The sequence below is a fragment of the Grus americana genome, chromosome 4 (assembly GCF_028858705.1).
Source record: "Grus americana isolate bGruAme1 chromosome 4, bGruAme1.mat, whole genome shotgun sequence".
Taxonomy (NCBI): domain Eukaryota; kingdom Metazoa; phylum Chordata; class Aves; order Gruiformes; family Gruidae; genus Grus; species Grus americana.
In genome coordinates this window covers 75,122,814-75,139,890 of record NC_072855.1, presented here as the reverse complement: position 1 = coordinate 75,139,890, position 17,077 = coordinate 75,122,814, and the positions used below count along the sequence as shown (strand labels likewise).

The 17,077-nt window shown below is 43.0% G+C and overlaps 1 protein-coding gene across 2 annotated transcripts in view; it reads left to right on the top strand.

The window, feature by feature from the left end:
* FAT4 (FAT atypical cadherin 4) overlaps positions 1 to 17,077 on the top strand; it is a 191,528-nt gene that overhangs the window by 97,640 nt on the left and 76,811 nt on the right. For both annotated transcript variants that reach the window (XR_008576942.1, XM_054824527.1), the window contains exons 7-9: positions 5,141 to 5,321; positions 8,694 to 8,944; positions 12,309 to 16,658. Coding sequence is in view for 1 of the 2 variants with exons in the window: in XM_054824527.1 (XP_054680502.1) it covers positions 5,141 to 5,321; positions 8,694 to 8,944; positions 12,309 to 16,658 (4,782 nt within the window). In the remaining variant the exon portion in view is untranslated. The remainder of the gene's footprint in view (positions 1 to 5,140; positions 5,322 to 8,693; positions 8,945 to 12,308; positions 16,659 to 17,077) is intronic.

The following is a 17,077-nucleotide window of genomic DNA, read 5'->3' as shown; positions in this document are numbered from 1 at the left end:
GCACTCTGATCCTTCCCCGCTCGTCCTGGTGTCCAGCTATGGTGTGGAGACCTGAAGATGTGCTGGAGCAGATGGTGCCATGTGTTTGGGGATTACAGGGACCCGAGAGGGCTTACCTTCCCCGTTCTGCAGGACAAGGGTGGATGAAGATAGCAGGTGGCGCTTCCTTCTTCTGAAGGTGCATGAGTAGGCCAAGGCGAAAGTGAAAGCGGTCTTTAGATGCATCCCTTGTGGATGACTTTGTGGCTCGTAAGCATTAGCACAAATTAGGAGAATGAGTGACTTATGATGAGTTCACCCAGAAATGCCTATTGTCGTCTCGTTGCTGGTTATCCTGCATTTGGGAAGTAGAAATTGTCAGGTTAAATGTCACCATCCTGCATTTAGTTTCCTTTCTTCTATTTGTGTTGCTGCACATAGCCAGTATTTTTCTTCCCCCTTCTCCTGGATGAGGGGAGGAAAAATTTGAGAGGGCGCGTTAAACTTCTAAGCTGACGCATTTCCACTACCGTCACATTTTTGCGGCAATCAGCCGCAAACAAGCGTTGGCGAATGGGGCGAAAGACCAGCTTGTAGGTCTTTGCCGGTCCCACCTTGCTGGGAGAAGAGAGGTCCTGCCCCCATGCTGGTGCCTGCCCGCCCCACGGTCCCCCACGGCCATTTTTTCACGTCACCTCCTCCACGTCCCACGCAGAGAGGGGAGCCACAGCCCAGCACTGGCCAAGCCTGAGGTGGCCTCTTGTACCCACCCCGCCCCCCCGTAACGCATCCTCCACCATGGGCCTCCAAGGAGCAGGCTCCCAAGGTCTGCTCCTTCTCTTCGTCCCCAGACACATGTTTACTTGCAGATGTAAGCAAAAAGCTTAAATTTTTGGAAGAACATCCGTGGGAAGCAATTTTCTTCCTGAACTCAGCGTTACTATTTTGACACTATCCCAGGTTAATCTTTATGTCAGCTGTGACGTGTGGACGTTTGTGGGACTGTCTGCTTAATGTATATGTACAGCTGTCACCTAGAAAATAAACCCTTCGGTTCATAGAAACAGACCACTGCACACAGAGATGGGAAATTCAAAATAATAATAATAATAATAATATAATATTAATGTCATCATCTTTAAAATGTCAAAGATTTGATATTCACTGAACAGTCGATCCAATCTCTCCCATTTAGTTTGCATAGTTTACTTTACGTTTTCCAGTGATTAATCATTTCATGGTTCTTTCATTCCTCCGCCTTTCTAGAAAACTTTTTTTCAGCACGGATGTCCTAAGCCTCTGTGAGACATGGTGTTTTGGGATTTGAAAAAAAAAAAAAAAGTATTAGTAATATAGCACTAGAGAAATGCTCTAAATAAGAGGTGTCTGACAAAGAAATAGGTGCTGCTTCTACTGAAAAATAGTTCAGACTATTATGAAAAATTGGTAGAAATTTTAGTGTAAGTTCACTAAGGGAAAAGTGTATGTTTCTTTGTGGATCTGGCCCTCAGGGCTGTTTGTAGGAGTACTCCGAGGCTTGCGTGGCTGCGTACAGCAATTTTATACAGGTTGTAACATGCCTGGTTTATTAAAAACAGTTTAGGGGCATCTTGAGTGTTTGGCTAATATTGCAGAATTTACGCAGAATTTACACAGAATTTACTGCACTTATTTATGCAAAATATTAAGTTTGAAGAAAAAAAGGGATGATACTCTAGCATAATAAGAATAACCGACTTGGGGAAGATTTGCTATCGAAGCAAAACTAAGAAATCTGGGAACTCAGCCTGACCATGGAAACTACTTCTCTCACCACAAATATGACATGTACATTTTATGAAACCTACTTATTACCAGGGGCCAAATTTTGTGGTCCTTATGCAAGCACAACTTTCACTGAAAGTTCACTGAGGACGGTAGAATTTGGCCCCAAGCTATTTCTTTTCCATAGAAAATTACTTCATTTGTAATTTCCTCTTCTTATATTTCTCAGTAACTGCAGAAATGTGAGCTAGTCATTTAATTTCAAGTGAATAAAAGCTTTGAGGAGTCTCTGTGAAATTGCAACTTTATCTTTCAGTGTAATAGAATAAAGGAGTAAATTTGTGGACGTGATGTTTTACTTAGAGGGAAAAAAACCCATATTTGGATAACTGCATAGACAGGAAACCAATGTAAATACGTGAGTTTTTCCATCTAAGTAAAATGAGAAGGATTTTGGATTTTGAACTGAAGAGCAGTGACTTGGGATGTTGCAAACAGCTGAATTAATATTGGACTTCTGGGATGTTTCTGCGAGCACAACGCAGCCGCAAGCTAACGCTGAATGAGATCTGGGTTACTTACATTACCCTACCTAATTTTATTAGTATGGTGCTCAACCTTGGCTGGTATATTCACTTCTCTGAGGCTAATGTAAATACGTCCGTACTGCGCTGTGCACTGCCTTGTAGGCGCATCCAACGGGGAAGTGGAATCGGAGAATAATGGCGTGGAATATATAGGGGGCTGAGGCGAGAGCTGGGATTTGACCCTTGGAGAGTTCGTTTGGTACCCTGCAAATTCGGATTCCTCAGAGAGGAATGGGAGCTGGGGCTGCTTGGAGTCAAATGGCTGAGCTAAAAGCTGCTGCTATCAGTGTAATCCTGAGCAGGACAATATCCATAGCGCGCAAGCAGCTGTTACATCTGGCATCCCTTCTGACCATTCCCGTTATGTGACCAAAGATTTAATAGCCACGCAGGAGAAGGAACAAACCCATTGCTGTCAGCGTATGGCCACGCGGTGCTTTGCCCGCTGACGTGAACGCGTTCTTCCCGTTCTCCTCTCTCCAGCACAGCTAGCGCGGCACGGAGCCCGAGTTTGGTGCTCCCCGCCGGGACGGGCCAGCCTGCAGAGCCGCGCTGGAGCCAGTCCCATCGCCCCAGCGTCGGGTTGCCTCTAAAGGAGCGGTTTGGAGGAGCTGCTGCTGCAGGTCATTTGTGTGAATAAACTGATAGCGTGAATTTTCCGGCGTTGGCTCTTTGCGTTAGCAAATAAATCTAAAACAATGAGTTTCAGGTTTTAGCTGCGAGTTAGCTTTCTTTTCCAGGCTGAATTGCGTTACTGATGCTCTTTGAATGTGACTTACCCAAGATTAATTTCTGAATTATGTATAAATTGTTTAATCACCTGTGAAACTTAACAACTTTCAACTTTTCATTTCATTAGCTGCTAGATGAATGTCGATTAAATGTGTTTGGAAGGCCAGAGCTTGATGACACATGCAGCAAACACCATTGAGGACTCTGTTTCATTTAATGCAGTAATAATAAACACTCCGCGGGCAATATTTCAGCAATCAAGAACGCTTTTGCAGTCTTTTCTATCTATAAGTGTTTGGCTAAATGACAAAATCAGGGGGAGAGGATAAAAAATGAGTCAGGCTTATTGCCTTAATGTAACCTTCCTGGCTGAAAGTATATTAATTGGCAAAATGAATTACCTCAGACTAGAGCAGAGAAAGGCCTCCATTGTGCGAGGCCATGGCATGAAACCTATACTCTTTGGCTTGTACGTTCTTTCCTCGGCGTCGTGATCCGGCCCGTCCGATCAGCAGGCTTCAAAGTCAGCCTTGCGAGATTTATAGCGCCTTTCAATTGGAAGCTCTTTCCTTCAGCCCGTCTGCGCATTAAGCCAAGTTACTTTGAAGTATTTAATGGTGGAAAAACCTCCTTCCCATGTGCAAGCTGCTCCCAGCTTCTTCCCGCAATGCAGTGTGGTGGTACTTCAACCTGCAAGCGTTAACATGTGGGAAAATGGATCATTATTTCTTCTTTTATGCAAGAGCTCGGTGTCTGGAGCCCATGCTAGGACCACATAAGACCCAAGAGCAGAGCTTGCTTCCTTCCCAGCCCTAAGGTTGAGGTCCAGCAATAACCTAGGGGAGCAGCGACCCAATCGTCTGCTGAGTTGGAAGCACTGGGGCGGTCACACAAGGACTGACTGCCTTTCATCAAACGAAAGCCCTGTGTAAGACGCTTCCCTTGCGGCAAGGGCTCGAACCAGTTTCTGGCCCAAAGCATTTCATTATCATCGATTTTTCCCAGTCTAGCAAATGTTGAATAGTTCTATCTCTTTGGGGCTGAAGGGGAAAGTGATGCAATGCTGGGTAAAACAGGCATGGTTGTCATCTGTCTTTTCAGTAAAAGGGGCCATAACTCATGTGTTTTATGCTCTACTATCATTCTCTCATTATCCTTTGTGTTATGTATTCAAAGAAAGGAACGATACCATTTTTTTCAGGGAAGAATTTGGTTAGCAGAAGATGTCTTGCTGATTCTTGGCTAAAAATAAGTGTAATAGACTGGCAAAACTAACATGAACTTGTAAAACTCTTCATTGTCTTTTTTTGGACTTGACAAAGGAAAAGCTTAAGAGAATAAATGCTGAGAGATTGCACATGAATAAACATGCTGTTTCTGACTTGTTTCTGCTCATCGGAGTTAAGTATGAGAATAACAAGGAGGACGAAAGCCGTAGGTTGAATATGCTCAGTCCGATTTCCCATCCAAGCGAGCGTTATTTGCTGCTATAGACGGTTGCTTCTACGAAGAAATTGAGTCTGAATGGGGCTGCAGACTGTGCAACCTTCTCACCCGCTCAGAGAAGGTCTTCCCAGGTCAGGGGTGTGACCGGCAGTGGAAAAGTCGCGTGGAAAGCTGGGGTTTGCCACTGTTCCACTCTATTTGTTCTGCGGATAAATAAATTGAGGGCTGGAGTCTTCACGGCTGTCAGTGTGCCACCTTTAAACGTCTTCTCTGAGAGAAATAGGAAAGGCAACCGCATGTTCAAATTGGTCCTAATTGTTACAGGAAGGCTTCTGAGTGGTTCCAAGACCATCTTTTTCCACTGGGCTTGTATTACAAAATATTTCTGGAATTAGATGGAGCAAGAAAAATAACAACTTCTCTTTTTTTTTTTTTTTTTCTTTCACAAGTTGTACTTTCTGTTGGAGGTGCCTTTGAAACAAATCTGACCCTTTCCTGTATGCTGAATTGGTTTTCTTGTTCTGTGAACTGTGACATGCTGAAGCGCTAGGCTTTAAATCGGGGATGGCAGAGCTCGGATTAGCACGGTGGTATTTGTAACCTCTAGCATTTTGTATCCCACTTTCTCGCAGGATTTCCTGCCCTCACTGGCACTGGAACCATTGCTGTCACGGTGGATGATGTCAATGACAATGTCCCCACATTCGCCTTTAATGTGTATTCTGCCACTGTTCCGGAGGATGCTCCTACGGGGACAGATATTTTGCTCGTAAACTCCTCAGATGCTGATGCTTCTACAAATGCTGTTATTAGGTAGGTCGTTTACTGTTGCTGTATGTAATACTGCCTCATACCTTGCCTGAAGACTTTTTTCCCCAGTGTCCATCACCAACGAGCCATAAAGCTGTAAGACACAAAAGGATAGCTCTATATGTGCATCTAAATTACATCAACAAATCTGGTGCTTTCTCGTTGTTGTTGTTTATAAGCTTTTAGAATTATATTAAGGACAAGTAGAGTTGCAGTGTTATTTTAGGTTTTTTACAAAGTGAAAAGCAAACAAGTTTACTTTGCACCTGAGTGTAATTGTTAACAGGCTAGATTTATATTTCTCAATAAGTGCAAAGGTAGATGAATTAAAAAAAATAAAAACCAAAGAAACCCTGAAACTCCAAACAATATCATAAATGGATTAAGCACTTCAGCTTGCAGTCTTTATATATACATTCTCTGCATCAAGAAATACAAATGGTTTGCAGAGCTCAGTTGATGCAGCTTAACTGGGCACTGGGCTGAACGTGGGCCATTCCCAGTTTCGCAGACAAGAGTAATGAAGATGCTGAGTGGCAGTGACAAGCTGAAGATATCCACTGAGGACTAATTTATTGCGAATGAAGTACAAAGCAGATTCGGATTAGTTATTAACTGGAAGGACACGTGGGTAATCTCATCACATTTAACTATTGTGACTGCAAACACCTGTATCTCTGTTTCCAAACTTACAAAACAGGCTACGAAAGTAGCTTTGTTATTTATTTGTGTTAGTTCACCTCAGTCCATTCCTCAAAGTGCCTAAAAAGATCACTGTGGTTGTCACTTTTTTAAAAAAAGGAAGTAAAATAAAACAGAACTATGTTATGGCAAAGCAAGTGTGTATAAAGTACTGTAATATTTTCTTTCCAACTAGCTACAAGCCAAAAATAGAAAACTGATGTTTTGGCATCTTTAAATATTTGAAAAGCATCCAAAATTACCATTTATTAAATTGTGAAACAATGAAGCTTTTAGTTCTATTCGTTCTTACTCTAAGAAACTATTTCTGACTAGAAAAGAGAATTCCATACAAAGCATGAATGATTGTAATGATTGCATCCTATAATCAGAAATTATCAGGGTGCTCTCGGATTTCTTTATTGTGGCTGAATTGCTTTAATATCTCTGCCATTAGTCTTTGTCATTCACTCAGTACCTCATAGAATAGTTGACAAAAATATTTTTTTTGTTCGTTAGTAGCTATTTAAAAATTGTTTTCAGGTTTTGTTTTATACTTTTTAGACTCAGGAACATACTTTGTTTTTCTTGGACAGAATTTGTCCAGATTCAGCATTTAGAGTAATGCAAATCTTAAAATATGACTGATATTGCAAAACTGGTAAAATCTAGAGGGACCAGCACATGTCAGATCTCTTGTCAGAGGAGTTCTTCTCACAATTCCTTTTCAGTTTTGTTAGAGCCTGTTTCAAAATCAAATCTTTGGTTTCCAATGATGGTATGTAAAATCCTCTGCTAAAGTTTTCATGTAAGGTCAAAAATATGGACTGTGTTTTGCAAGAAGTAGATAAACTGCGAAACTGTTATATGTCCATACGTACCAACTCTTTTTCTCTTATTTCTGGTGATGACCTATGACATCGTTAAAGGAGGCTGATGAGGTTGTTAACGGCAATGCACACTTGAGCAGTCTTGTTAAAGATAGTATAGATAAGAGGGGTCAGCACAGACTAGTCGGAAGGCCAGATTTTAAGTGCTTCAGTCAAATCCCTTTTATGGGAGTTGTCACCATTAAAGTTTCAGGGGGTTTTGGCTTTAGTTTGGAATTTTTTGGTAACTGTGCTGAGACACACTTATACTGTCCCATTGGTTTTGCATGCAGTGGTACTCAGAATATCCTGTCACAAATGTAATTCGTCTTTATTCTCTTTTTATTAAAAAAAAAAAAATGTTTTCATAGCATCTTTCCAATGCTAAAGCTTGAGCTGTTCTATATATGTGGAAATGCAGAAGAGAAAGTCTCTGTTTTCTGCAACACCTCACACGGGGTTAAAACATTGCAAAGCACAGACGAAATTTGCTCGTGCTGCTGGTATTTAGGGAGATTTAAGTGGTGCATTAGGCTTTGTGCACATTCTTTCCACCCTAGATGCACATTGCTATGGCTGGAGAATAATTACATATGACCATCATATTATATCATAATTAAGCAATTAAAGTATGCTCATGGCATTCTGTAGAGATTAATGACTGAACAGGAGAAGGTGCCACAGCTTATTACACAGGCTGGCTATCAATCCCCGAGGTAAAGCTTCTGGCCTCTGTTATCATTTCTCTTCTGATTTTCAAAAGGTGAAGATAGGAATATTACTCTCGTTCATAAAAGCCATTTTCTTCTGAATCTTTTGTAGAATCATACACCTCAAAAAAGCCTCTATTGTGCTGTACCAGGCTTCTCTGAAGAAGCAATGCTAATCACGGCTGTGTTGGGTTTTGTCAGGGTAATAATACGGGAATTGTTCATTTTAGCCAGTTTTCGTTTCCTTTGTTTTGTAGAAAACCCATTGTCTGAATTAATAAAAAATGTAATAATAACCAATAACCTTTAAAAATACAGCCCAGTGCTCCACATATCTTTGAGATTCCTTTTGTACAAACACAAGCTGGGTGAGCATTCCAAGAGAAGGGACAAATTCACTGTGCTAGTAAGCCAGAGGTAGCCCGCATGACGCACTGCAGTAAGCACACGGTCAGTTCTTATCAAATCCCATTTTTGCACACACACGCAGATGTGTGCACATACATATACACCAATCAAGGGTCAAATTCTGGTCCCATTTAGTCTCTATCAATGTAGTTCTGTGGTTACTAATTTGCTATGAATTACTGTGAATTAACATCAAAACCTTGAATAACAAAACAGCTCAGTATCAGGAAACAATATGAATTAGAAATCCTCATATTATTTTGTAAAATCGGCATCCTTTTATTTCAAAAAATAGTATTTTTTCTAATTATATTCTGCACATTCAGTTAAGAGGTATGTCAGCCTTTTGGAGTAACACTTAATGCATTAGCCCAGGGAAATAAGCACCAGAGGATGCCCCCAGTAGGCAATTTTGAGAGTACGTCCGACTGTATCTCCAAATGTGCAAAGGCTCAGTTTGCTCCTTGTTTATTAGAAATCGATCTGTGTTAAGCAACTACACTTGGAAATCCTCAGAAATGTAATTTATGACAGGTCTCAAAATATGGAAGAGGAAAAAAAAGTGAAGACAGGTGGACAGTTAGAAGAAAATCTGTGTGTCGATACCCATCAGCATAGTGGCCTGAAGAGTATAGAAAATTGTCGTTATCTTAAGGCAGCAGGCTGCCTTATGAAATACTAATCGAATTTTTCTTTCTTTCAAACAGCTACAGGCTTACCGGTGGCAATTCACAGTTCACAATCAACCCATCAACAGGGCAAATCATCACCAGTGCTCTCCTCGATCGAGAGGCGAGGGAGAACTACACTTTGGTGGTGGTGGCCAGCGATGGGGGCTTCCCCAGGGCTCTCTCCAGTTCCACCAGCGTGCTCGTCTCCGTCGCTGATGTGAATGACAACCCACCCAAATTTCAACACCATCCCTACGTCACCCACGTCCCATCGCCTACCACTTCAGGTAACGTGATCAGTGGCAATGCTTGGGATGCTTCACATTGCATAAACGTCTTGCCAAATGCAAAGCTGTGCCACGAGAAGTGTTTCTGAGATGTTCCTCTGCAGCTATTTTCCAGGTTTTGTTATCTTTGTGTTGCATGGGAATGAATAGCAGCAAGGCTCAGTATATCACTCGCAATTCAGCAATTTCTTTTACTTTGTTCCTTCCATCCAAATTCAATTATTTTCTTGCAGTTATGTAAAGAAGACATAGTGTAAATGAACACCCACTCAAACAAGTGATTTAATTACTTTGCCAAGGTTGGGAAGGCAATGGCCTCTTTTTTCCTCTGAAATTCTTTTCCTGCATGTAGATGTTCTTTTTCCACCCTGAGCAGTTCTTAAAGAGGATTTTGTCAATCTCTTCCAAAAAGGCTGCGCCTATATCAGATGTTAACTATATTGCCTTTCCTTGAGACAAGTGGTGAAGTAAAATAAAATAAAAGTAAAGCCAAGCAGAAACCTTCCTTTTGTGTAACCTACACCCAAATTGAAGTGACTTCACTCAATGCAGGATTTAATTTCTGATTCAGTTTATGTTTAAACAAGCCTGATAAATAAATACATTAGAAATGGGTAAGTCCAAAATATTAATGTTTTCTATTTGCAGAATTGGCATTGCAAAGGGAAAGAAAGGAGAATATGTGTATTTGCATGAGGATGGAGATAATTTACTGAAAGATACTGCCATTCTGAGATTTTTTTTCCCAAGATTTAAAATGTGCTAATACCAGGACCTCTACTACCTCAAAACAGTAAAAGGATTTTATAACATGATCGCTGTATTACCACAGATCCACCAAACTGCAGTCAGCGTGGTTGGCTGTGAAAGTCAGCGACGCTGTGTGTTTCCGCATGCATACGCATACATGGATATGTGATGCCTCCAGAGAGGATTCAAAGACAAATGGTTTACAAAACAAATTTTCCTTTAAAAGAACAAAAAAAGGGCTTATTTCCATGTGTTGGGTTTTCTCTCTAATTTTTAAACAATTGCAAATACTTCTCCTTTTTATGGAAGAATGAATTTGTTTACATTTCTTCCCTGTTTCCAGAACGGCATTATGAAATTATTTTATTATTGCATTGGTGAATCTTTGTGTATTCTGACTAGGGCACAGTGCCTTTGTGTGGTTCTTTTTGGGGTCTTTCTTTAAATGGGTTTATGAGGAGTGCACATAGGTTTAACTGATGTTTTCTGGCAATATCTTTTTGGATACTTTTTGTATATAACCTGTTATAACTAGAAACATATAGAAAGCCTAAGCTATGTTTATTCTGTTTTTAACTTAGCAAAAACCTAGGGATGCATGCACTTTTTTATTTGCAACTTCCTCAGTTGATCGTTCACTTTCATTTGAAAGGAAATGTTAATATCTTTTCACATTATTTTGAAAGGCTGCTGACAATGATGCTACTAGCAGGCATGGTGTCCATTTAAAAAACAAAACAAACAAAAAACCCAACAAAAAACCTAAAAACACAAAACTCCATGACTTTATTGCAGTCCAATATAGTGTCTGAAATAATTTTTCCAAAAAAAAAAAAACCAAACCCTCACAACTTGATCAAGAATTCTGCTTTTATTCCAATCACAGTATATCTAGTGTACATTTTGAAAGAAAAGGCTTAATTTCCTTGCTATTCTTAAGAGGGAACTAGTAATAATAACAATTAATAATATAATTTGCTTAACTGAAGCAAAAAGCTTAATTTTTTCCTGTCCCAGTTCTCACAAGGATTTGAATACTGTCCGTGTCTAAATATTCCTCCCTCTGGAGTACAAATCATTGCACATGACAAATAGTGACATGAAGTATAGTTTTAAGGGGACACTGTCAAAGTCATTCCTGCCTGTAAATGATTTTGCCTTCAGAGGTTGAAAAACAACATGATTTTTATACAGGAGTGGGTATTTTTCTAAATTTCAGAACCAGTAAAACATCAGCAGAGTGTTCTGCAAATTGGTTGGACAGTGTCAAATTTGAAGGACGTGCCCTGCATTAGGTCTGTAAACTCCAGTGCAAAAGAACACCCTGGATTCTCTTTGCAGCTAGGCAAATACAGATGTTAATGCAAACGGTGCCTGGAAGGTCGAACTCGTTGTGAAGCGTGAATTCTGAAGACCTGAAACATAATATATTTGTGTTATTGCACTAGTATGCAATAGTTTTGTATTTCTATGTGATTTTACCCCTATCTCAGAGGACCGGCATGCTTTTAAAAATGCAGTCCTGTTAGTTACTGTGCTCAGAATACTCTTACAAAATCAGAAGCAAAAGGCTATTGGGGTTGGAGCGAGTCCAGAGGAGGGTCATGAAGATGATGAGAGGGCTGGAGCCCTCTTATTTTGATAGGCTGAGTTGGGGTTGTTCAGCCTGGAGAAGAGAAGGCTCCGGGGAGACCTTACAGCGCCTTCCAGTACCTAAAGGGCCTACAAGAAAGCTGGAGAGGGACTGTTTACAAGGGCATGGAGCGATAGGACAAGGGGTAATGGCCTTAAGCTGAAGGAGGGGAGATTTAGATATTAGGAAGAAATTCTTGCCTGTGAGGGTGGTGAGGCGCTGGAACAGGTTGCCCAGAGAAGCTGTGGATGCCCCTGGATCCCTGGCAGTGTCCAAGGCCAGGCTGGATGGGGCTTTGGGCAACCTGGTCTAGTGGAGGGTGTCCCTGCCTGTGGCGGGGGGTTGGAACTAGATGGGCTTTAAGGTCCCTTCCAACCCAAAGCATTTGATGATTCTATGATACGATTCTATGATGACAAAGGAGCAGCGTCTGGGGAATAGAAAGAAAAGGGGCTGCTAGGGAAGGTGGGTGTGTAGGGTAAATGTCCCTGGGTGCTGCCTGTTCACTTATGTAACCTTAATAGTTGCTGAAGCACAGGGTTGTTTTTTTCTTTTTTTTACATGGATAAATAAACTATGAGTAATTAAAAAAAAATCAAAATAACGTTCAATCTTATTAGATTTATGGCTTTCAGAATGTGAGTGTTCTAGAAATGGGATGCTAGGCTTCCAAAGAGTTGCAGGTCCATTTTCCAGTGCAGATGTATGTGCAGCCTTTGGCATCTGTACATGCATTTCTCTGAATGCAGTCACCTACTTTTCAAATCCACATTTTTTGGCTGCGTGCCTGTCTTGCGGGCTCACAAACTCACCTATCTTTTGTTGACCTTATCATCTGGTGAAAAAAGCAGTTCATTTTCAGAGCAGCGTAAGGAAGAGCATACTGCTCCAGGACATGCTTCTGAGTGAAAAGCTGTCATTGCGCTTCTCGCAATCAGTGCATTCATTAAAGAACTGCCCTGACTTTGTTCTCCATTTCAGGCTCGTTCGTGTTTGCTGTGACTGTCACCGATGCAGATGCTGGCTCCAACGCCGAGCTCCATTATTCTCTCATGGGGAAAAACTCCGAGAAATTCCACATTGATCCAGCGAGAGGGGCGATACTGGCTGCGAACCCACTGGCGGGAGAGTCTGAAGTCACCATTTCAGTTCACGTGAGGGACGGCGGCCGGTACCCCAAGACAGACTCTACAACTGTCACCGTGAGGTTTGTGAACAGAGCAGAATTTCCTCGTGTCCGGGCGGATCAGGAGACCTTCACGTTTCCTGAAAACCAAGCAGTCGGTACACTTGTCACCACTGTCTCCGGATCTTCAGCCAGAGGAGGCTCCTTGTCTTACTATATCGCCAGTGGCAACCTGGGCAGCACCTTCCTGGTTGACCAGGTGACAGGACAGCTTTCTGTCGGACGGGCTTTAGATTTCGAAGCCATACAGAAATACGTGGTTTGGATCGAGGCAAGAGATACGGGCTTTCCTCCCTTTTCCTCATATAAGAAACTGGAAGTAACGGTGATAGACGTCAATGATAATGCACCAGAGTTTGAGCAAGATCCATTCATTGCAGAAATAGTGGAGAACCTGTCCCCGCGGAAGATACTGACGGTGGCTGCTGTTGACAGGGACAGTGGTCTAAACGGACAGCTAAATTATGAAATAATTGAGGGTAATACGGAAAATAGTTTCAGTATCAATCGAGCCACTGGTGAGATCAGAAGTGTCAGGCCTTTGGACAGGGAGAAATTGTCTCAATACACACTAACCATAAAAGCTTCAGATAAAGGCATGCCACTCCAGAGCACGACCGTCAAAGTTATCATTAATATTTTAGATGAAAATGACAATGCTCCAAGGTTTTCCCAGATATTCAGTGCATCCGTGCCTGAAAATGCACCTCTGGGTTTTACAGTAACCCGAGTCACAACATCAGATGAAGACATTGGGGTGAACGCGGTCAGCAGGTACTCCATAAGGGATACGAGTCTCCCGTTTACCATAAATCCCAGCACCGGGGACATCACCATCAGCAGACCGCTCAACAGGGAGGACACAGACCGCTACAGAATCAGGGTCTCTGCACATGATTCTGGGTGGACGGTGAGCACAGATGTCACCATATTTGTCACAGATGTCAATGACAACGCCCCACGATTTACAAAGCCTTCCTATTACCTGGTGTGTCCCGAGCTTCCTGGGATCGGGTTGAAGGTCACCCAGGTTTCAGCCACCGATCCTGATGAAGGTTCAAATGGCCAAGTCTTCTATTTCATAAAATCCCAGTCTGAGTTCTTCCGGATTAATGCAACCACGGGGGAAATTTTCAACAAGCAGTATTTAAGGTACCAAAACTCCAGTGGTTCAAGCAATGTCAACATTAACAGGCATAGCTTCATCGTTACTTCTTCAGACCGAGGCAGTCCTCCGTTAATGAGCGAGACAACTGTCACCATTAACATAGTAGACAGCAACGACAATGCACCACTGTTCCTCGCTCGTAAATATTTTACTCCTGTTACTAAGAACGTGAGGGTTGGCACAAACTTAATTAAAGTTACGGCAGTGGATGACAAAGACTTTGGCTTGAATTCCGAAGTGGAGTACTTTATCTCCGATGAAAGCAAAACTAATAAATTCAGACTGGACAGGAGTACAGGCTGGATTTCTGTGTCATCTTCACTAATGGCTGATTTGAACAAAAACTTTCTGTTTAAAGTGAAAGCAAAGGATAAAGGTAATCCTCCGCTCTCATCCGAGGTAACTGTTGAAATAGTAGTAACAGAGGAAAATTACCATACACCCGAGTTTTCTCAAAGCCGTATGAGCGTTACTATCCCAGAGAGTCACTCTGTTGGAACAGTGGTCAGGACAGTTTCAGCCCGAGACAGAGATGCTGCCATGAACGGATTAATCAGATATAACATTTCCTCTGGAAATGAGGCTGGCATCTTTGCTATTAATACAACTACTGGTACGCTGACACTAGCAAAACCACTTGATTTTGAGTCACGCCAAAAGCATGAGCTAGTTGTTACTGCCACAGATGGAGGATGGGTGTCCAGAACAGGCTACTGCAGTGTCACTGTTAACGTCATTGATGTGAATGATAATTCTCCGGCATTCAGCCCTGAGGACTACTTTCCCAATGTGTTAGAAAATGCCCCCAGTGGAACAACTGTTATTCGTTTAAATGCCACTGATGCTGACTCTGGACCTAACGCCGTGATTGCATATGCTATTCAGTCCTCGGATAGTGACCTTTTTGTCATTGACCCCAACACAGGAACGATTACCACCCAGGGATTTTTAGATTATGAAACAAAGCAAAGTTACCATTTAACAGTAAAGGCTTTTAATGTTCCAGATGAAGAGAGGTGCAGCTTTGCTACTGTCAACATCCAGTTAGAAGGGACAAATGAATACGTGCCCCGTTTTGTGTCCAAGCTTTATTATTTTGAGGTTTCTGAGGCAGCCTTCAAAGGTACTGTTGTAGGTGAAGTTTTTGCAAGCGATCGTGATATGGGAACCGATGGAGAAGTCCACTACCTTATCTTTGGCAACAGCAGAAAGAAAGGCTTCCAGATAGATGAGAAAAGCGGCCAGATCTACGTTTCAGGACCTCTTGACAGAGAAAAGGAAGAACGAATCTCTCTGAAAGTCCTCGCAAAAAATTTTGGGAGCATTCGTGGTGCAGATATAGACGAAGTAACTGTTAATATCACTATACTGGATGCCAACGATCCTCCCGTTTTTACCTTAGGAACCTACAATGTACGAATCAGCGAGGGTGTTCCTCCAGGCACCCATGTCACGTTCGTGAGTGCCTTTGATTCAGATTCTGTCCCTAGCTGGAGCAGGTTTTCCTATTTCATTGGGTCTGGCAACAACAACAGTGCCTTTTCCATCAACCCACAGACAGGACAGGTGACGGTCACTGCAGAGCTGGACCGAGAAACGTTGCCTGTGTACAACCTGTCTATGCTGGCCATTGATTCGGGAACACCATCTGCTACAGGAAGTGCTTCTTTATTGGTAACTTTGGAAGATATCAATGACAACGGCCCTACCTTGTCCACCAGCCAAGGAGAAGTCATGGAGAATAATCGTGCAGGAACTCTTGTGATGACACTTCAATCATCAGATCCTGATCTCCCTCCAAACCAAGGTCCCTTTACATATTACTTGCTCAGCACTGGCCCTGCAACCAGCTACTTCAGCCTTAGCACTGCTGGCGTGCTGACAACAACGAGAGAGATCGACAGGGAGCAAATCAGCGATTTCTACCTGTCAGTGATTACAAGAGACTCTGGCGTTCCTCAGATGTCTTCCACAGGAACTGTGCAGATTAAGGTAATAGACCAAAACGACAACCCGTCTCAGCCCAGAACGGTAGAAATCTTTGTTCACTATTATGGCAACCTCTTCCCAGGTGGAATTTTGGGCAACGTAAAGCCACAGGATCCAGACGAACTAGACAGCTTCCAGTGCTCCCTCACATCAGGAGTCACCAGCCTCTTCAGCATTCCCGGGGGCACCTGCGAGCTGCTCTCGCAGGCGAGGTCCACGGATGGCACGTTTGACCTGGCTGTCCTCAGCAACGATGGGTTGCACAGTGCCGTCACCAGCAGCGTCCGGGTTTTCTTCGCCGGCTTCGGCAACGCCACCATTGACAACAGCATCCTCCTCCGCCTGAGCGCCCACAGCGTGCGGGATTTCCTGACGAATCACTATCTCCACTTCTTGCGCATCGCCAGCTCCCAGCTGACAGGTCTGGGCACCGCCATCCAGCTCTACGGGCTGTATGAGGAGAGCAACCACACCTTCCTAATGGCGGCCATCAAACGCGGCAACAACCAGTACGTGAATCCCAGTGGCGTGGCCACCTTCTTCGAGAGCATCAAAGATGTCCTCTTCCGCCAGAGCGGGGTGCGGATTGAGGCTGTGGACCACGACTGGTGCCTGCAGAGCCCCTGCCAGAACGGAGGCAGCTGCCTGAGGAGGTTGGCGGTGAGCCCAGCTCTGAAGAGCCACGAGAGCGTCCCAGTCATCATTGTGGCCAACGAGCCCCTCCGGCCCTTTGTGTGTAGGTGCATGCCGGGGTACGATGGGAGTCTGTGCGAGACAGACATCGACGAATGCCTCCCTTCCCCCTGCCACAACGACGGAACTTGCCACAACTTGGTGGGGGGCTTCTCGTGCAGTTGCCCGGAGGGCTTCACTGGCATGGCCTGCGAGAGGGACGTCAACGAGTGCCTTTCCAACCCCTGCAAAAACGGTGCCGCCTGCCAGAACTTCCCGGGAAGCTTCAACTGCGTCTGTAAAACTGGGTATACAGGTACGCTTTTACTTCTCTGTATCTTACAGTCCAGAAGAGATGGAAAGAGGGCAGAAACATACCTTTTTAGCACAAGCTTGTCTGAATCTGAGAATCTCCGCTAGGTGAAGAGGTCATGCAAAATGAGGTATTTGTAGTTATGAAAGCTCGGAAGACCAGGTGCCCACGGTATTATTTTATTTTAGCTCTGTCCTCAGGCAAATCTCACTTACCTGATTTGCATTAGAACAGACGGATTTTTGCAAGAGCTATTTTAATTTGTTAAATATGTAGAAACCATTTCCAACACTTAAGTATGATTTTTCTGTTCTTGTTATTGTTATGCATATTGTGGTAGCATTTCAAGTCTGCTAGGAGTGTGCCAAGCAAGAAAATCGGCCTCTGCCCCAAATTGCTTACAGTCATACAAGACAGAAAAC